Source organism: Hippichthys cyanospilos, chromosome 5 (assembly GCF_059441005.1).
Source record: "Hippichthys cyanospilos isolate Australia breed blue-spotted pipefish chromosome 5, RoL_Hcya_1.0, whole genome shotgun sequence".
NCBI lineage: Eukaryota > Metazoa > Chordata > Actinopteri > Syngnathiformes > Syngnathidae > Hippichthys > Hippichthys cyanospilos.
Window position 1 is genome coordinate 25,611,455 of NC_142373.1, and position 14,283 is coordinate 25,625,737.

The window sequence follows — 14,283 nt, forward strand, 5'->3', positions numbered from 1 at the left end:
GACGTATGGGATTTAAATGGAAGGTGCTATTTGGCATGTCAGACAGTGATGATAACTTTGAGGGCTTTTAGATAAATTCACATTCAACTGTGTAAAAAAATAAAGCATTATCGTTTCATTGTTGCAACATTAGTTGCCCCCCCCCCCCCCCCCCCCCCCCCCCATGACCACAACAATATGTTATTTAACATATAGTGAAGAAATGCGTCTAAAAGTATGGTAATTTCGTCATTCTAATAACACACAAAGTTTTAATTGGACAGCCATGATATGTGTAACCAATAAAGTCACTAGAGAGATACTTGCGTTTTTGTAAAATTCATCAAATTGAAGTAAAAAAGGGGGGCTCGACTTATACACGAGGTCAACTTGTACATGGAGAAATACAGTATTTGTTTCTACAGTGTACAAGATAATCCATATTACTGCGGTAGAACGCCAGGCAGCACTGTTTACTGGAAAAGCAGCATATGTAACGAGAATGCCTTTGAGTGTACCCATATTTTACTTTTTTGTTTTACTGTACAGAGAAATACGGAAACTCAAAGACGTGTCAAGTCCCCATTGTTCACATTGCACCTAAACTTATGTAACATCGCCAAAATGACGTTTGAATGTGGTGTGGGAAAATATCAATATATGGACCAGCGTTTGAGTTGTTCACACCCGATCAATTTACTGTACTTGACGGAAAATTAAGTAGAATTTTATTCAAATTAACCAAAGGATGCAAGTGTAAAAGTCCCTTTATCTTACTTGAACTGGTATGTGGAGGGTTGCAACATTTTTCTTGTTGAAGCTTAAGTCACTGGTTAGTAGCCAAAGCTAATGTAAACACCACTAAAGCGTTTAAAACACTGAACACAAACAACTGAAAGCAACTGTAATTCATCATGAAGCTTCGGCTTTCATTGTGAGATCTGCTTCAGTCATGGGATGCCAACGTTACTTGACTGCTTCTCACGTCATGGCCTGAAGATTCTTAAAGCTAAATAAAAAAGAAGAGCACAACTAGTAATGATATGGGGACAACTCACAACCTTATATTGATGTCAGGAAAGGATTTTGTAAAAGAATATAAACTTGATGCTATTGCGAGTTACAATGCTCTCCTTATTTAGGGTTGGCCCTGCCAGCCAGCAGAGTACAGAGTGATCCTGAGCAACAGTACGTTGCAAATTATGCTAGGCTAGCCACAATCAGTCATTAATACAGTATTACCTTCTCTTCTTTTTTTTTTGTTGGTTTTTTTTTTGAGTGACACCCTTGTCCTCTGGCTTTTTTGGGGAGCACATTATCCCTGGCTTGAAGGCCAAAGCCACATCAATGCTGCTCCGAGTCTTGCCTGAATCTTGACGGACCATCATCTTATTATTCTTACATGAAATAACTTGAGTTTATGGAAAACAGACAAAAAAAAAATCATGTCCTGATTCAAACGAAATCCTAAGTGTTCCGAAGCAAAAGCTAATATTTTGAAATAACTCCAGTTGTATTTAACGACCATTGTCCTCACCTCAGACTAGGATCATTCGGCTTTCCAGAAGGCGATAGATGCCACCTTGATTCTGACCCGTGTTTCAGCCAAATTCGCCTAATCACCACAGTTGATCTCAAGGTGAAGTAACATTAAGGACACAAAAATCATATATTCCCTGTGTTCTTTGAGTAGGGACGAATTCGCTTTCCAGGAGACTACAAAAGTTGCCTTTTTTTTTTTTAAAGGTCTGTCCGAGTGTCTTTCGCTGTCATGTTTTTAAAGCGAGCTTTAAAGACCAAAGAGGGATATCGTCTTCACTTTTTTGTCTTAGACAATTTCCCAAATGGGCACGGTTTATCCGATTAAACAACTAGAGAAGAAACCTCAATGCGCTTTCTGCATGTCAGAAAGCAACAGAAAGTTGTCTAGTTGAAGTAAATGAGCGGGTTCAAGGATCAGAAGCAAATACAACTTTTGCCCAAGAGGATTCACAGTGTCTAGGGTAAATATTGTTTGGCTCTAGGCAGCTTATTGACCAGGGTCAAGATTGGAACAAGGTAACAACAAAACAGAAACAATGGCCAAGTGATATTAGTATCTGGGTCTGAAGTGTCAGAAAGGCCAGCAATAGCAGACACATCCGTGAATTCAACAATTATGTTAATTAACAGACCTGATAGTTAAAGCAACAAAATATACTATGCATCATGTTGCTACCGAGGCATCGTCATCACAGTGAGTTCCCTATACTGTTGCTAACTAATCCCTTGATGTTGGTGATGGGCCGCACATCATGAAGTTGTCTTCTTCGATCAATAAACGTGGCTAATCGTGTCGTGTCCAGTGGTGTTTTGGAATACTCCCCGCCATGAGCTCCTCCACGGCATACCCATGGATGCTGCAAACAGGAAGTAGTGGATGGCCTCTTCCTAGGATCCTGCATAAGCACAGAACTGACGAAATTCCTCGCTGCCTGACTCACGTTCCTAAAGTAATCGTCGGGGAAGCAGAAGTCAAGGCGGCAGATGTTGACACAGGTTTCCTCAGGAGACTCGTCAAGAAATGGCGACACACCGCTGAGCATGACGTAAGCCAGGATGCCAACGCTCCACACGTCGGTGGCGACAGAAACCGGAGTGCCACAGATGAGCTCAGGTGCAGCAAACTCCGGGTTTCCGAGCAACATGTGGACGTAGCGGCGGTGTGGAGACAGCTGAACAGCATCGCTGAGGTCAATGAGTTTAATGCATGGGGTGGGACAGTGAAGGTCCACCATGATGTTCTCAGGCTAAGAAAGCAATAGCAAAAGATCCCAAAGCTCAGGCATGTGTTTGAGCATGAACAATCTGATCATCAGCGGCCTGAAATACATTGAGTCAAATAGAATTGTGTTTTCACCTTTAGATCCAGGTGTGCAACGCGGCACGTGTGAAGGTGCTGCAGGGCTTCCAGTATGTCTCGGATGAAGAAGGCAACCTTTTCCTCCATCAACTCATCGTGGGCGACAAGGTAATCAAGGAGACGACCATCCTCCAGCCTGACAATCACATGCAAATATTCGCATGGGACATCAGTTTCTGATTGCGCTTTTCCAATTGAGGCTCACTGGTGCTTGGCTTGGACCATTTTCATCGAAGGGTGGTCTACCACTGAAGCGTGAGACTGTCAGTAGGGTGTAACCATTTTTCCAGTTTTCCAAATATACTGCAAGCCATTCCAACATAGTGATATAGCCGGTGAAACGTGTTGACAGTCATTAGAATGTATTTACCAACTATGCAATGTAATATTTAGTCATTTTAAAACCCCACTATAAATTTCAATGAGATGTAAACACGTGTTCTATCACATCAACATTTTTTTAATATCTCATTGTAGTCAAGTAATCGCTAATTAGATCACAAGTTAAGCTCCACTTAGATGGAAGCCGTCATGTTTCTTTTAGCTACGGAAAGCAAAGGTGGAAAATGTTCGCCAATGTAATTCAAATTGCATTTTGGATGTCAGTTTGTGTCTTGTGTGCAGGTGAGGGAGTTTCTGGTTTGTATGCCAATTGCAAATAAAAACTGAAAGAGGGACTAGAAGGTTTGTATGCCAATTGTAAATAAAAGTAGAAGGGGTGGGTCCCTTCCACACAAGCACATATTTGACGACGGTGCACAATGATCGGTTTGACAGTCGGGATGACTAGTTATTCTACGCAATTGCATTCATTAACCGAATACAAATGGTGTATAGCAGACTGCATGCTTCGTATTGTTGCCTCTTGCTAATCCCTGTGCGCCTGGATCACTATCCTGCACTCTAAATGATGTGTTGGATTTTTGCCATGGAGTCTGTACTGCGCAGCGCTTGTGTCAGTCGTCATGTGGCATGCCGATGGACATTGTTTATGTCCGCAGAAGCCAAAGGTAACTAATTGGTGTTGACATATTTGCCCAAGTACTGTAGATTCCATGAGAAACCAGTGGCGAATTGTATTTGTTCGTTCTCTCGCTCACTTGGCCTACTTCATTCCAAAGTATACACTCTGGACTGGTCACTATTTAATCACATGTAATTTAGCAGCTCTTTGAACTCTTACATAGTATGTGGGACAATCATTTAAAAAACAGTTCCTTGGATGAAGCTGTCACTTACAACTCCAGGACCAGCATCACTGATGTTGGAGACTCATAGGTGTCCAACAATGCCACTAGTTGGTGGTTTTGTACATGTTGGAGGATGTCGGCCTCATGAGCTGCCTGCTCCTTCTTCAGCATTTTCTTGTTCACAAACTTCACTGCCACCTGCATGTAACACAGCAACACATTAGACTACATCTTTCAACGTAACTATGCTCAGACCTTGACAGTTTATCCATACAATTTATCCTCACTCAGATTATCTCCTGATAATGATAAATGATAAATTGTAAGGAAGCTAGATGGATGGTAATGTTGAAACACTTTTTGCCTTTAATTGTATGTGCTAGCACTGCAGCTCTGTACAACATTTAGCTTTGACATGACAGAGCTTTGACCGACACATACTGTAAAAGTTCTTCTTTGTCAAGTTTGTATTTTCTCCTCGTGCCGGCATGGGTTTCCTCTGAGGACTCCAGTTTCCTCCCACAATCCCAAAAACATGCATGGTAGATGAATTGGATGATTTGAATTGTCCTTATGTGTGTTTGTGAGTGTGAATCGCTATTTGTCTCTGTGTGCCCTGCATTTGGCTGGTAACCAGGTCAAGGTGTCACCTGCCTATTCTTCGAAGACATCTTGGATAGGCACCAGCATGCCAGCGACTCTACTGAGGATAAGCGTCTATAGAAAATGGATGGATGGGTGTTATATTTAATTTTACTAATGGTGGGAGGGGCACACACTGGAAAGGCACAACCGGTTGTGTAGCGGTCCCTTGAGAAGTGGGTATACTGCAAATTTCACCCCCCCTTTTTTTAAATAGTAAAGAATAAAAAGGACCGTTTTCGAACCAGTGACTCATAAGAGAACTCCAACTAAAAATCTGTCATTTCTACTGACAATTATAAAATTATCATGACTTAATTAGGTGTAGTTAGTACTTCCAGTATCACTGGTCACACAAGCAGAATGGATGTATGTAAAATGTATTCACCATGAGGCAAACATGTTAGTTATTTTAAGACTTCTTTTTTAAGATTTTGAGACTTCTTCAATTTGTTTTTCACTAAACAGGTCAGGCCATTCATTATTGATTTCTACATAATGAAAAAACAAAAACAAAATAATGCATCTCCTACACACACTACTGTGATCACAATAGCAATCAGCAAGACATGCACCCCCCCCTCCCCTTTTCCCATTAACTATCTGCATCACCAAGTGCAACTATTATCAGCAAGATGAAGCATACAGATTGTGAATGAAATACCATAATTTATCAAATATAAAACGCACTGTAACGCACAGTATGAGTCTCACCTTTGATTTTGGGGACAAATTCTGGCATTTTCTACATTACCGTGTACAGTATAAGACGCACCAACAATTTGGAAACAATGTTAAAACTACGGCCAAACAGAATTAATATTATGTTTTTGAAATTCTTTGTTTTCTTGTGTTCATATTTGTAAGTTGTACATTTGTTCTGTGTTAAGTATATTTCAGAGTTCTGACATTGTGAGTGGTCAGTAAACACCTCACTAGGGTAATGTTGAAAGCGCTTGAAGCATTTGCTTTTGCTGGGGCTGCGTATTGGGTCCTAAAAGTGTATTGTGATATATTGTGATACAGCAAAGGACTACTGTTATACATACTGCTATATATTGGGCAATGTTTGGCAAAAAAAAAAAAAAAAATCTATAGCATATACAGTACAGTATATTAAAATGACAATGAAACAGAATGAAATGATTAAAATAGTTAAATTCTAGTTAGTCTTTTTCAAAAGTCACACATCATTGAGCACACATTAAACATTGTTTTTCAAAAAAGGCATGTAACATTTTTTTCATTTCAAGCATGTTCATGTTCCTGTGTTAATACAGTATGTCCCCAGCAGTTGGGAATACTCTTCCTCCACACGCTCTCGCTCTCTCTTGCTTGACCAACACGCAACACTATTGTAACATTTAATGTGTTTTTGAAGTGCTTGGAATGATTTATATGTAAAACCACTATTCATAATATGACAAAAATCATAATACAAAAGCCACTTTGGAGCAGACTGATATAATAAAAACGTAATATTACAAAAATAAAGCGTTTCAAAACAGATACGTGAAGTTTTGGAAAATGAATGTCGGAGGTTGGAAATGGGTATAAGCAATGCTTACTTTGAATAAAGTGGACATATACAGTATACTGCGGTATACCCTCCAATACACTGGGCACAACCATCAAAAGTGATAAGAATGCCGGCACATATCTGGAAATACTATTGACAGATAAGGAAATAGTCCTTCTATCCTGCTGGTATGCATTTGGGAGCACATTGCCCCTGTGTGCTCAAAAGAAAAATCAAGACCAAATAATTGTTATAGTTCTATGAAGTAAATTATTGGTGGGATATGTGGATGAAAGGAGTAAAGCTGAAAAATGGAAGGCCAGAGTAAACATCAATGCAAAAGAACTATTGTCTCTAAAAAAACCCCCGCCACAAACTGTAAAAAAGTACAGTAGGCATCACAGGTCGTGATAACATATTGCAATACAGTCATGTTGGTGCAAGGGCTACTGTCTCGTGTCTCATATTATATGCCAACAATGCCGCCTTTCGTTTTTGGAACTTTCTCTCGTTACTAGAAAATATTTTTCCGCCGAAACGGTCCGTTAGCTGAATTTTTCATAACAAGATGCGTTCGTAAGAGAGCTACCTCTGTATTCTGAATACTGTATTAGAAGTTACGCCAATCTGATTGGCTTGATGGTGATCAACCGATATTCGCCAGTTCATGTAAGATCAGGTGAAATGCTGTAATGTCAGAATTTTCAAAGCAATCAATAATGCCATTGATCCCTACAGCAAGTCATATTTTTTAATGAAAGGTTTGAAGGGCAACATTATGCCTTTTATTCACACTTGTGTGGCTGTTCATTATATAGAGTTACAGGAATGTTTGCTGTAGCCTCAGTTCTTTATTTGCAGTACCTATATGCATTGTGCTCTGTCACGGGTCATCCATTTTCTGGTATTCCATATCTATAAATATTGCAGAAATGAATAGTAATAGATGTATATCCTATACAGTACTTGCCACTACAGGTAAGATTGGTATGTAACTAAAACTGCAATGTGTGAGGGAATTGAAAGCTCACCTCTTTCTTTGTGGACTTGTTGAGACATTTTCGCACAACCGAAAAACGTCCCCTGGTGAAAACGGCAAAAGGAGTACTGTTCACATATTTACCCACATTTAAACTGAAAAGTTAACAATATTGTTCATATTCTGCGCACATTTTACCTTCCGATCTCACAAATTTCAGAAAACGTTGACTCGAAGTTTTCTTTCCACTGGATTCCTGTTCCGTCATAAGCTGAGTCTGAACAAGACAAAAAACGGTAAATGGATTAAAGGAACAGTGCCCCAGTTAACGGCCTTTTTTTTTGTTTTGTTTTTTTGTATGTGAGTGTTGTTCTTACTACTGCTGGGCAGTGAAACCATATTGGATGGCTCTGATGGCGGGCCAAGCCCCCACCGGTTGGATGCTCGCACTCTGAACTGGTAGTGACCGCCGGGGATGAGGGTGTCGATCTGAAGACACTCCTCTGTACAACTGGACACCTGCTGCCATAGGATTGAGTCTGGAAGAGAAAGAGAGGTCAGCTTAGGTATCCCAAAATCATTCAATGTTATAAAACATAAAGGCCATGCCTTCCTGGCGGTACTCCACGGTGTAGCTGCTGACTGCACAATGAGCAGAGGATGCTGGAGGTGGCCAGTGGAGCATCACAGCTGTACTGCTCGCCTCTTGTGCCACTGGTCTCCCAGGGGCTGCTGGAATACCTACAAGGTAACCAATACCTCAATGACACGGACCGTGGTTGTGTCTTGTAGCCAAACAATTTTCTGGCTGCATGGGTTTCCACAACACTAAAAAATGTAAGATTAAAACACTGAAAACGACCATCCCTCACACGACTAGATTGTGTGATTTTCTGATGGTCAAATAGTATGTGAATTTGATGCAAAGCACTTTTGACAGGTCGGCAGTCTATTAACTGTGTGAAACTTGTGATTATTAAACTGCAAAGTGCTGTTACAACAAAGTGTGGTTAGTAGGAACATTTTCAACATAGGAAAAACTTGTGCCACAAGAAAATCTGTACGAGACAAATAAAACTGTTGGGTGTAAAATTGCTGGATAGTTTGGTGGTTAACTCAGCTGACTATGAACACAAGAACACACTCAGAGCAAAACTGTGAAGTTCAACTTTGTCATGAATTACTGTGGGACATGAGAGGAATAAAGATCCCAATCAGACACTCGAAAAGAGTTCAGTAGCAAAAAGGTTTATCAAACAAAAGGTGCACGTTAAGCGTGGAAACATCCCCAAAATGCCAAAGTAAAACCAAAATCACAAAATGCTAATTAAAGTGAGAGAAAAAGTGTCTTCAGTCCAACAAATGCAAGGCAACGAGGGAGCGGAGTAAGCAGGATAACGACTAGAAAACAAAGTAACAACAAAAATGGTCATACGCGGAGAAATGGTAAAAGACAAAGTACCAACAAAAATTTACTCGAAAAGAATCAATTTGGGATTAGACAGCTGGGATCTTCCTTCTCTAGGAGTCCTAGCTTCTCTAGGAGTGAAGGAATAACCAATCGTCGTCGTCCTGCTCTGACCGTACTTAAAAACACCTTGATGACCAATTGCCGTCAGGTGTGCAGCAAGTGACTCCGCCCCCTCATGGCGGACGGGAGAACCCTGTGTGAATGTGACAGCTTTAGGTAAGACACAGATAAAGTGTGCCTGGCCCCTAAAGCTGGATAAAACTGTGTCAAACAAATCATGTGAGTGCAGGCAAGTTTTTTGATCCGCTGAATCAGTCTGAAGCAATTGTGTTGAAATGGGTCGGTATCGCAAAATATTCACATGAATCCGTGTTGAGCATGACAACACAGCTTCCTGAAACACTGCATCAATGGGACAATTGTGTCAAAATGGGTCAGAGTTTCAAAGCATTTCACACAATTCAGTGTGACATATTTTTCATAAAATCATATTGCATTTCCGTTTGACATTTGGGCAATGTATAAAAAAATGTAAGACACTATTGTATCATTCTTACAAAACAAAAAAGTGAAATGCTTGTGCAACAAGATACTGTGGTGGTAGTTTTATAAAATTGCAATTGGTTGGCAACCAGTTCAGGGTGTCCCTGCCTACTGCCTGAAGTAAGCTGGGATAGTCAACAAGCCTGCGACACTTGTGAGGATAAGAGGTGATAGAAAATGGATGGATCAATGGATGGATTGTTATCTAAAATGCTTGAAACACTGGAAAGGGTATTTGTGTTTTACATATTTTTATTTAAAAAATTTAAAAAAAATCTGTGGCATTTGGTTTCTATTTTTCAGATGACCTCTCCAGTTTTGGAGATGACCCAGATGACGGAGTTGCAGACGTATGAAAATATATATTAGGCATCTCACATATATGTCTGTATATGTATAGTAAGTATGCATGCTATGTAGTGCGCATGTATGTATGGATGTATGTATGTATTTATGCATGTATGTATATATGTATGTATGTATTTATGCATGTATGTATGTATGTATGTATGTATGTATGTATGTATGTATGTATGTATGAATGTATGTATGTATGTACAGTATGTGTGTATGTAGAGTTTGCATGTGTATGGGTGAATTGATGTATGGATGCCAATATATAGTGTGTGAATGAACAGTTAAACTATGTGTTGTTGCAAACTAATCTAATGCTTAATCTAATCTTCACCTCAGCCTCCCTCGTTTTCAAATATGCGTGCAAATGCGCTTTTCCTCTCAAAACTCACAACATATTAAGCGACACTGTGAGATTGACTGAGTCCAATTGACAGACCCTAGCCCCGCCCTAAGCTACATGGCGTTGACAAGTCAACTGTCACCGGATGCATGCGTCAGATGTAACAACTCCTCTTTTCCATGTGAACTCTCATGTTGCGCCAGATACAATGAGTCATCGGAACCAAGTATTGTGATACTTCTACCGCGAGCGCTCGCCACTTGAGTCGAGCATCTGCTTCGAGCGTGACAGCACTCAGAGTGCCTTGCTTGACTTAAATCCAATCAAATGAAAATGATTCATGTTAAATTATTGTCATTACCCAATGTTTGAATTTGTAACACTTTAAGCATTATGTTTATTCAATTACAGATATTCTGTAGAGTTGTCTTCGGTGATAAGTGTGAGTTCCAAAATGTTGAACTAAATGGATATACATTTTTCTGTACATTACTTTGTTTTTTTCAAGGGAACCTGTTTCCTAGTATTTTACGAGTAAACTTAACTTATCCGGATTCCTAGTGTAGTGTGACCACTCATGTCCATATAACCATAGCTGTTACCTTGCACTTTGATGGAGGCAGATGAGGATGCCGACCCGTGGTCGTTGACGGCTACACAGGTGTAAATACCGGTGTCTTGCGGCATCAGGTTACAAATCTTTAACAAGATGTCACCAGTGTCTCTGAAGATGAGAAATGGTTCAAAAAACAGCAGCCAAGACAGGAGAAATTACAAAGGCTAGATTGTCGCTGGCACCTGATGTCAATGGTGAAGCGACTGTTGCTGGTCACCGGGTTTTGGTCGGGGCCCTTCAGCATGATGGAGGGTTTGGGTCGTCCACACACTTTGCAGCAGAGCACCACCGTCTCTCCGAAGGCGCATACCACGTCAGAGAGCGGCACCAGGAACTCTGGAGCCACTACACAGGAAGTAAATTGAATTAAAGACAGAGTGTGCCAGATAAGAAATCATTGATTTTGGCATAGCTGAGAAAGCAAAGTGTCCAAACAATTGCCCTGGGGTCATTTGAAGCCTACTGTTCATTTTTTACCATGGTACATGTACTGTATACTAGTGGGTGTGAAAAAAAGTGGGTTGGTTATCATAGCAATGTCCCTTGCGACTGCTAATTTGGTTGTACTGTATATAGGACGTTTTTATATATGCAAAAACACAAAAGAAACAATCTATCCGTTTTCTAAGCTGCGGATCACAGGTGTGCTGGAGCCTATCCCAGCTGTCTTTGGACAGTTGACGGGGTATAATCCATTCACACTCAAAATCATGCCAAGGGAAAATTTAGAGCACAGGTGTCAAACTCAAAGCCCGGGGACCAGATCCGGCCCGCCATATCATTTCAATCGGCCCGCGAAACGCCCATTCCATTTCAAGTTTCTGGTCAAAATATCACATTTGTTAGTCAATTTGAAATTGTTTGGGGGAAAAAGCAAAGGCTTTTTGCCATCACCCGCTTTCTGATTTCAAAACTAGTTGGCAGTGTGACAAATACACCCAAAATGTATTTTATCACAGTCATCCCTCTGACAGAAACTGTAAACCGCAACGTGGCCCTCGATAAGAAAGAGTTTGACACCCCTGATTTAGAGTGTCCAGCACACCTTGTTGAACACCTATGAGTCTTGTTAATTGTGAGGGAGATGTGCTAACCACTGCGACACAGAGCTGCCCTTAAATGAACCATTCACAACTTAAATAGTACAACCGCTTTATAATGGTCAATGAAGATAATTCGGTTTTAGAATGCTCATTTACTGTCAAAGTCTGATTTGTGAACATGACTAATGTATGCCGCTATTTTTTTTTTTTTAAAGTCCAATTGTCATGGTATCTAGCCCTGATATAATATCATGTGACGTAATATCCTCCTTTTGCAATTTAGTTCAGTGATATCATTTTTGTAAAATTCCAGAGGAATTTAGGTTTCTGACCAAGCATTTAAAGTCAAATTCGATTTATTTTGATAGTTTTCTTACCTTCCTGGATGAAGTTTGGGTTGAGAAGCTGAAAAACAGGTATTACCAGCATTTATTTCATTTGTGGTATTTTCTGATTTATGTCATGAAAAAAAAGTTTTAGCTCTCAGCTAAAACAAAATGTTTTTCTATTGAGAACAGTGAGATATAAAAGTTTTGCAACGAATAGCTTTTAAAAGTATATCTTTTTTCAAAGTACCTCCATGCCAGTTTTAGGGTCGAGGTCGTCATCACAGTCTGATTCATCTGAAGTGTGAATCTCCTGGTAGGGCAAGAAAATGAAGGAGTGGAAAAGAGTATTTTGTAGTAATAGAAATGCAGGGTAAGAGCAAAAAAAAGTGGTGGTGGGGGGTATGGGTTAGAGGAATACCAAACGTAAAGAGCAAGTGTTGAAGAATAAAAGGAATACCACAGAGAAAATTAATACAGGAAGAAACCAAAAAGTCAAGATTGGGAGGGTTAAATTCATGCCCATTGGATTTTGAGTCTGTCAGCACAGGAGAACTTGTATCACCCAGAACACACGTTGATACTTACAGTATGTTTTTAAGTTTGCTGTACACCCGTGATAATTTTTTTATTTTTTTTTTTAAATAAAAACTTGGTTTATTTACAGTATATTTTACGTAAAAAACACTGTTGAATTCGCACCAAAATAAATGCACCAAAATCATAAATAAGGTTTTTTTTAAGGGGGTTGTAGTAAGAATATATATATATATATATATATATATATATATATATATATATATATATATATATATATATATATATATATATATATATAGTGATAGCTGTCAATTGAGACCCATTTTAATAAATCCGATTGGCAAAAAATTTGAATAAATTTAGTTTCAAATAACTGAAAATGAACTTTTGACTGCTAATTGAATAAAATTGGCTTAAAAGTAAATAATATGCTTGGTTTAAAGTAGGCTTAATTTTTTTCATTGTTTTGCGCTCAGCAAGTAAGTTAGCTGTGTTGTCCTGTGTGCCAAGTTTTTGCCAGGGATTGGGTAATTTTAAATAAAAATTCATTTATTTATTTATTTTAGTTTATTGTTATTATTTGTAAGTGTCAAGCCATGAAGCTTTGTTTATATACTGCTTGTTTAAAAAAAAGGGCAATAAATTGACATGCTTGACCAAACATGATGAATAATCATGATTAATAATCGTGATTTCGATATTGACCAAAATAATCGTGATCATTATTTTGGCCATAGAATAGCTAATAATAACATACCGTACTTTCCGCACTATAAGGCACACTGTATTATAAGGCGCACCCTCAATTAATGACATTTTTTTAAAACTTTTTTCCATTTATAAGGCGCACCGGATTATAAGGCGCACCCTCAATCAATGACATGTTTTAAAACGTTTTCAATCACAATGTAGTAATACTCAAAGTAATAACAATAATAACTCAAATAATAACTTTAAACTCTCAATAGCATAATAACTCAGTCAATATGACCAACCTTGTTCAACTGTAAACACACAAAAGAAACAGGTAAAGCTTACTTTATCAGTTCATTCCCCATCTATGAATCCCAGTCTCAGTATTGATCCATATATAAGGCGCACCTGATTATAAGGCGCACCATCAGCTTTTTTTTTTTTTTTAGAGGCTTTTAGGTGCGCCTTATAGTGCGGAAAATACGGTAATTGCTTTAATACAGGACACACCAGTGTATAAGATGCATCCTTAATTTTGGGGTCAAATTCTGGTATTTTCTATGTGACCGTGTATAAGGCGCAATTTAAAAACTACACCGAAACAGAATAAATCTCATCTTTTGTAAACTGTTAACTATTTTCTTGTTATCATATCCGTAAGTTATATTGTTGTTGAGCGTTAAGTTATGCGTGTTTCTGATTTCCCAAATTGTGAGCGGTCCATGAATGCCTCACTGGTGTAAAAATGCTTTTCCCTTTAAGTTTGAGTTCATTTTACCATAAATACCCGAAGTTGAGCAGCATCTGTGTTTATGATTGTGTGTAAATGCCAAAAGGCTGCAAATAATAAACGACTTAAATGGATTACCTTTCTTTGTTCTCTAACCTGTGCACTCCTAATTGAATCAGCTGAAGACATCATAACTTTTTCCTAACAACCGTAACACTCTCAGCCAACACGAGCTGCTGTTAGCTGCAACAAGCACTTGATGCTAAGAGCCAACTGAAATCCCCCTCCTCTAGCTTGTTCCATTATGGTAATTATTTTAAGAAACAGTACGGCTGGTGTAAAAATGCACATATGTGGGTCAAAACTTGCCTTAAGTGGCTGATGGATAATCTTCCTTGAATGGTGTTGAATAA

At 39.0% G+C, this 14,283-nt stretch overlaps 1 protein-coding gene across 1 annotated transcript in view; it reads right to left on the reverse strand.

Annotated features, from left to right (window-relative positions):
- Positions 1–209: 209 nt before the first annotated feature.
- Positions 210–14,283, reverse strand: part of LOC148424129 (kalirin-like) — a 155,631-nt gene continuing 141,557 nt past the window's right edge. The window contains exons 58-68 of the mRNA XM_088415368.1: positions 12,158–12,220; positions 11,959–11,986; positions 10,721–10,883; positions 10,525–10,646; positions 7,821–7,952; positions 7,589–7,750; positions 7,410–7,488; positions 7,264–7,315; positions 4,121–4,269; positions 2,879–3,017; positions 210–2,768 (exon numbers count right to left, since the gene is read on the reverse strand). Coding sequence (XP_088271494.1) covers positions 2,211–2,768; positions 2,879–3,017; positions 4,121–4,269; positions 7,264–7,315; positions 7,410–7,488; positions 7,589–7,750; positions 7,821–7,952; positions 10,525–10,646; positions 10,721–10,883; positions 11,959–11,986; positions 12,158–12,220 — 1,647 coding nt within the window. The 3' untranslated portion in view covers positions 210–2,210. The remainder of the gene's footprint in view (positions 2,769–2,878; positions 3,018–4,120; positions 4,270–7,263; positions 7,316–7,409; positions 7,489–7,588; positions 7,751–7,820; positions 7,953–10,524; positions 10,647–10,720; positions 10,884–11,958; positions 11,987–12,157; positions 12,221–14,283) is intronic.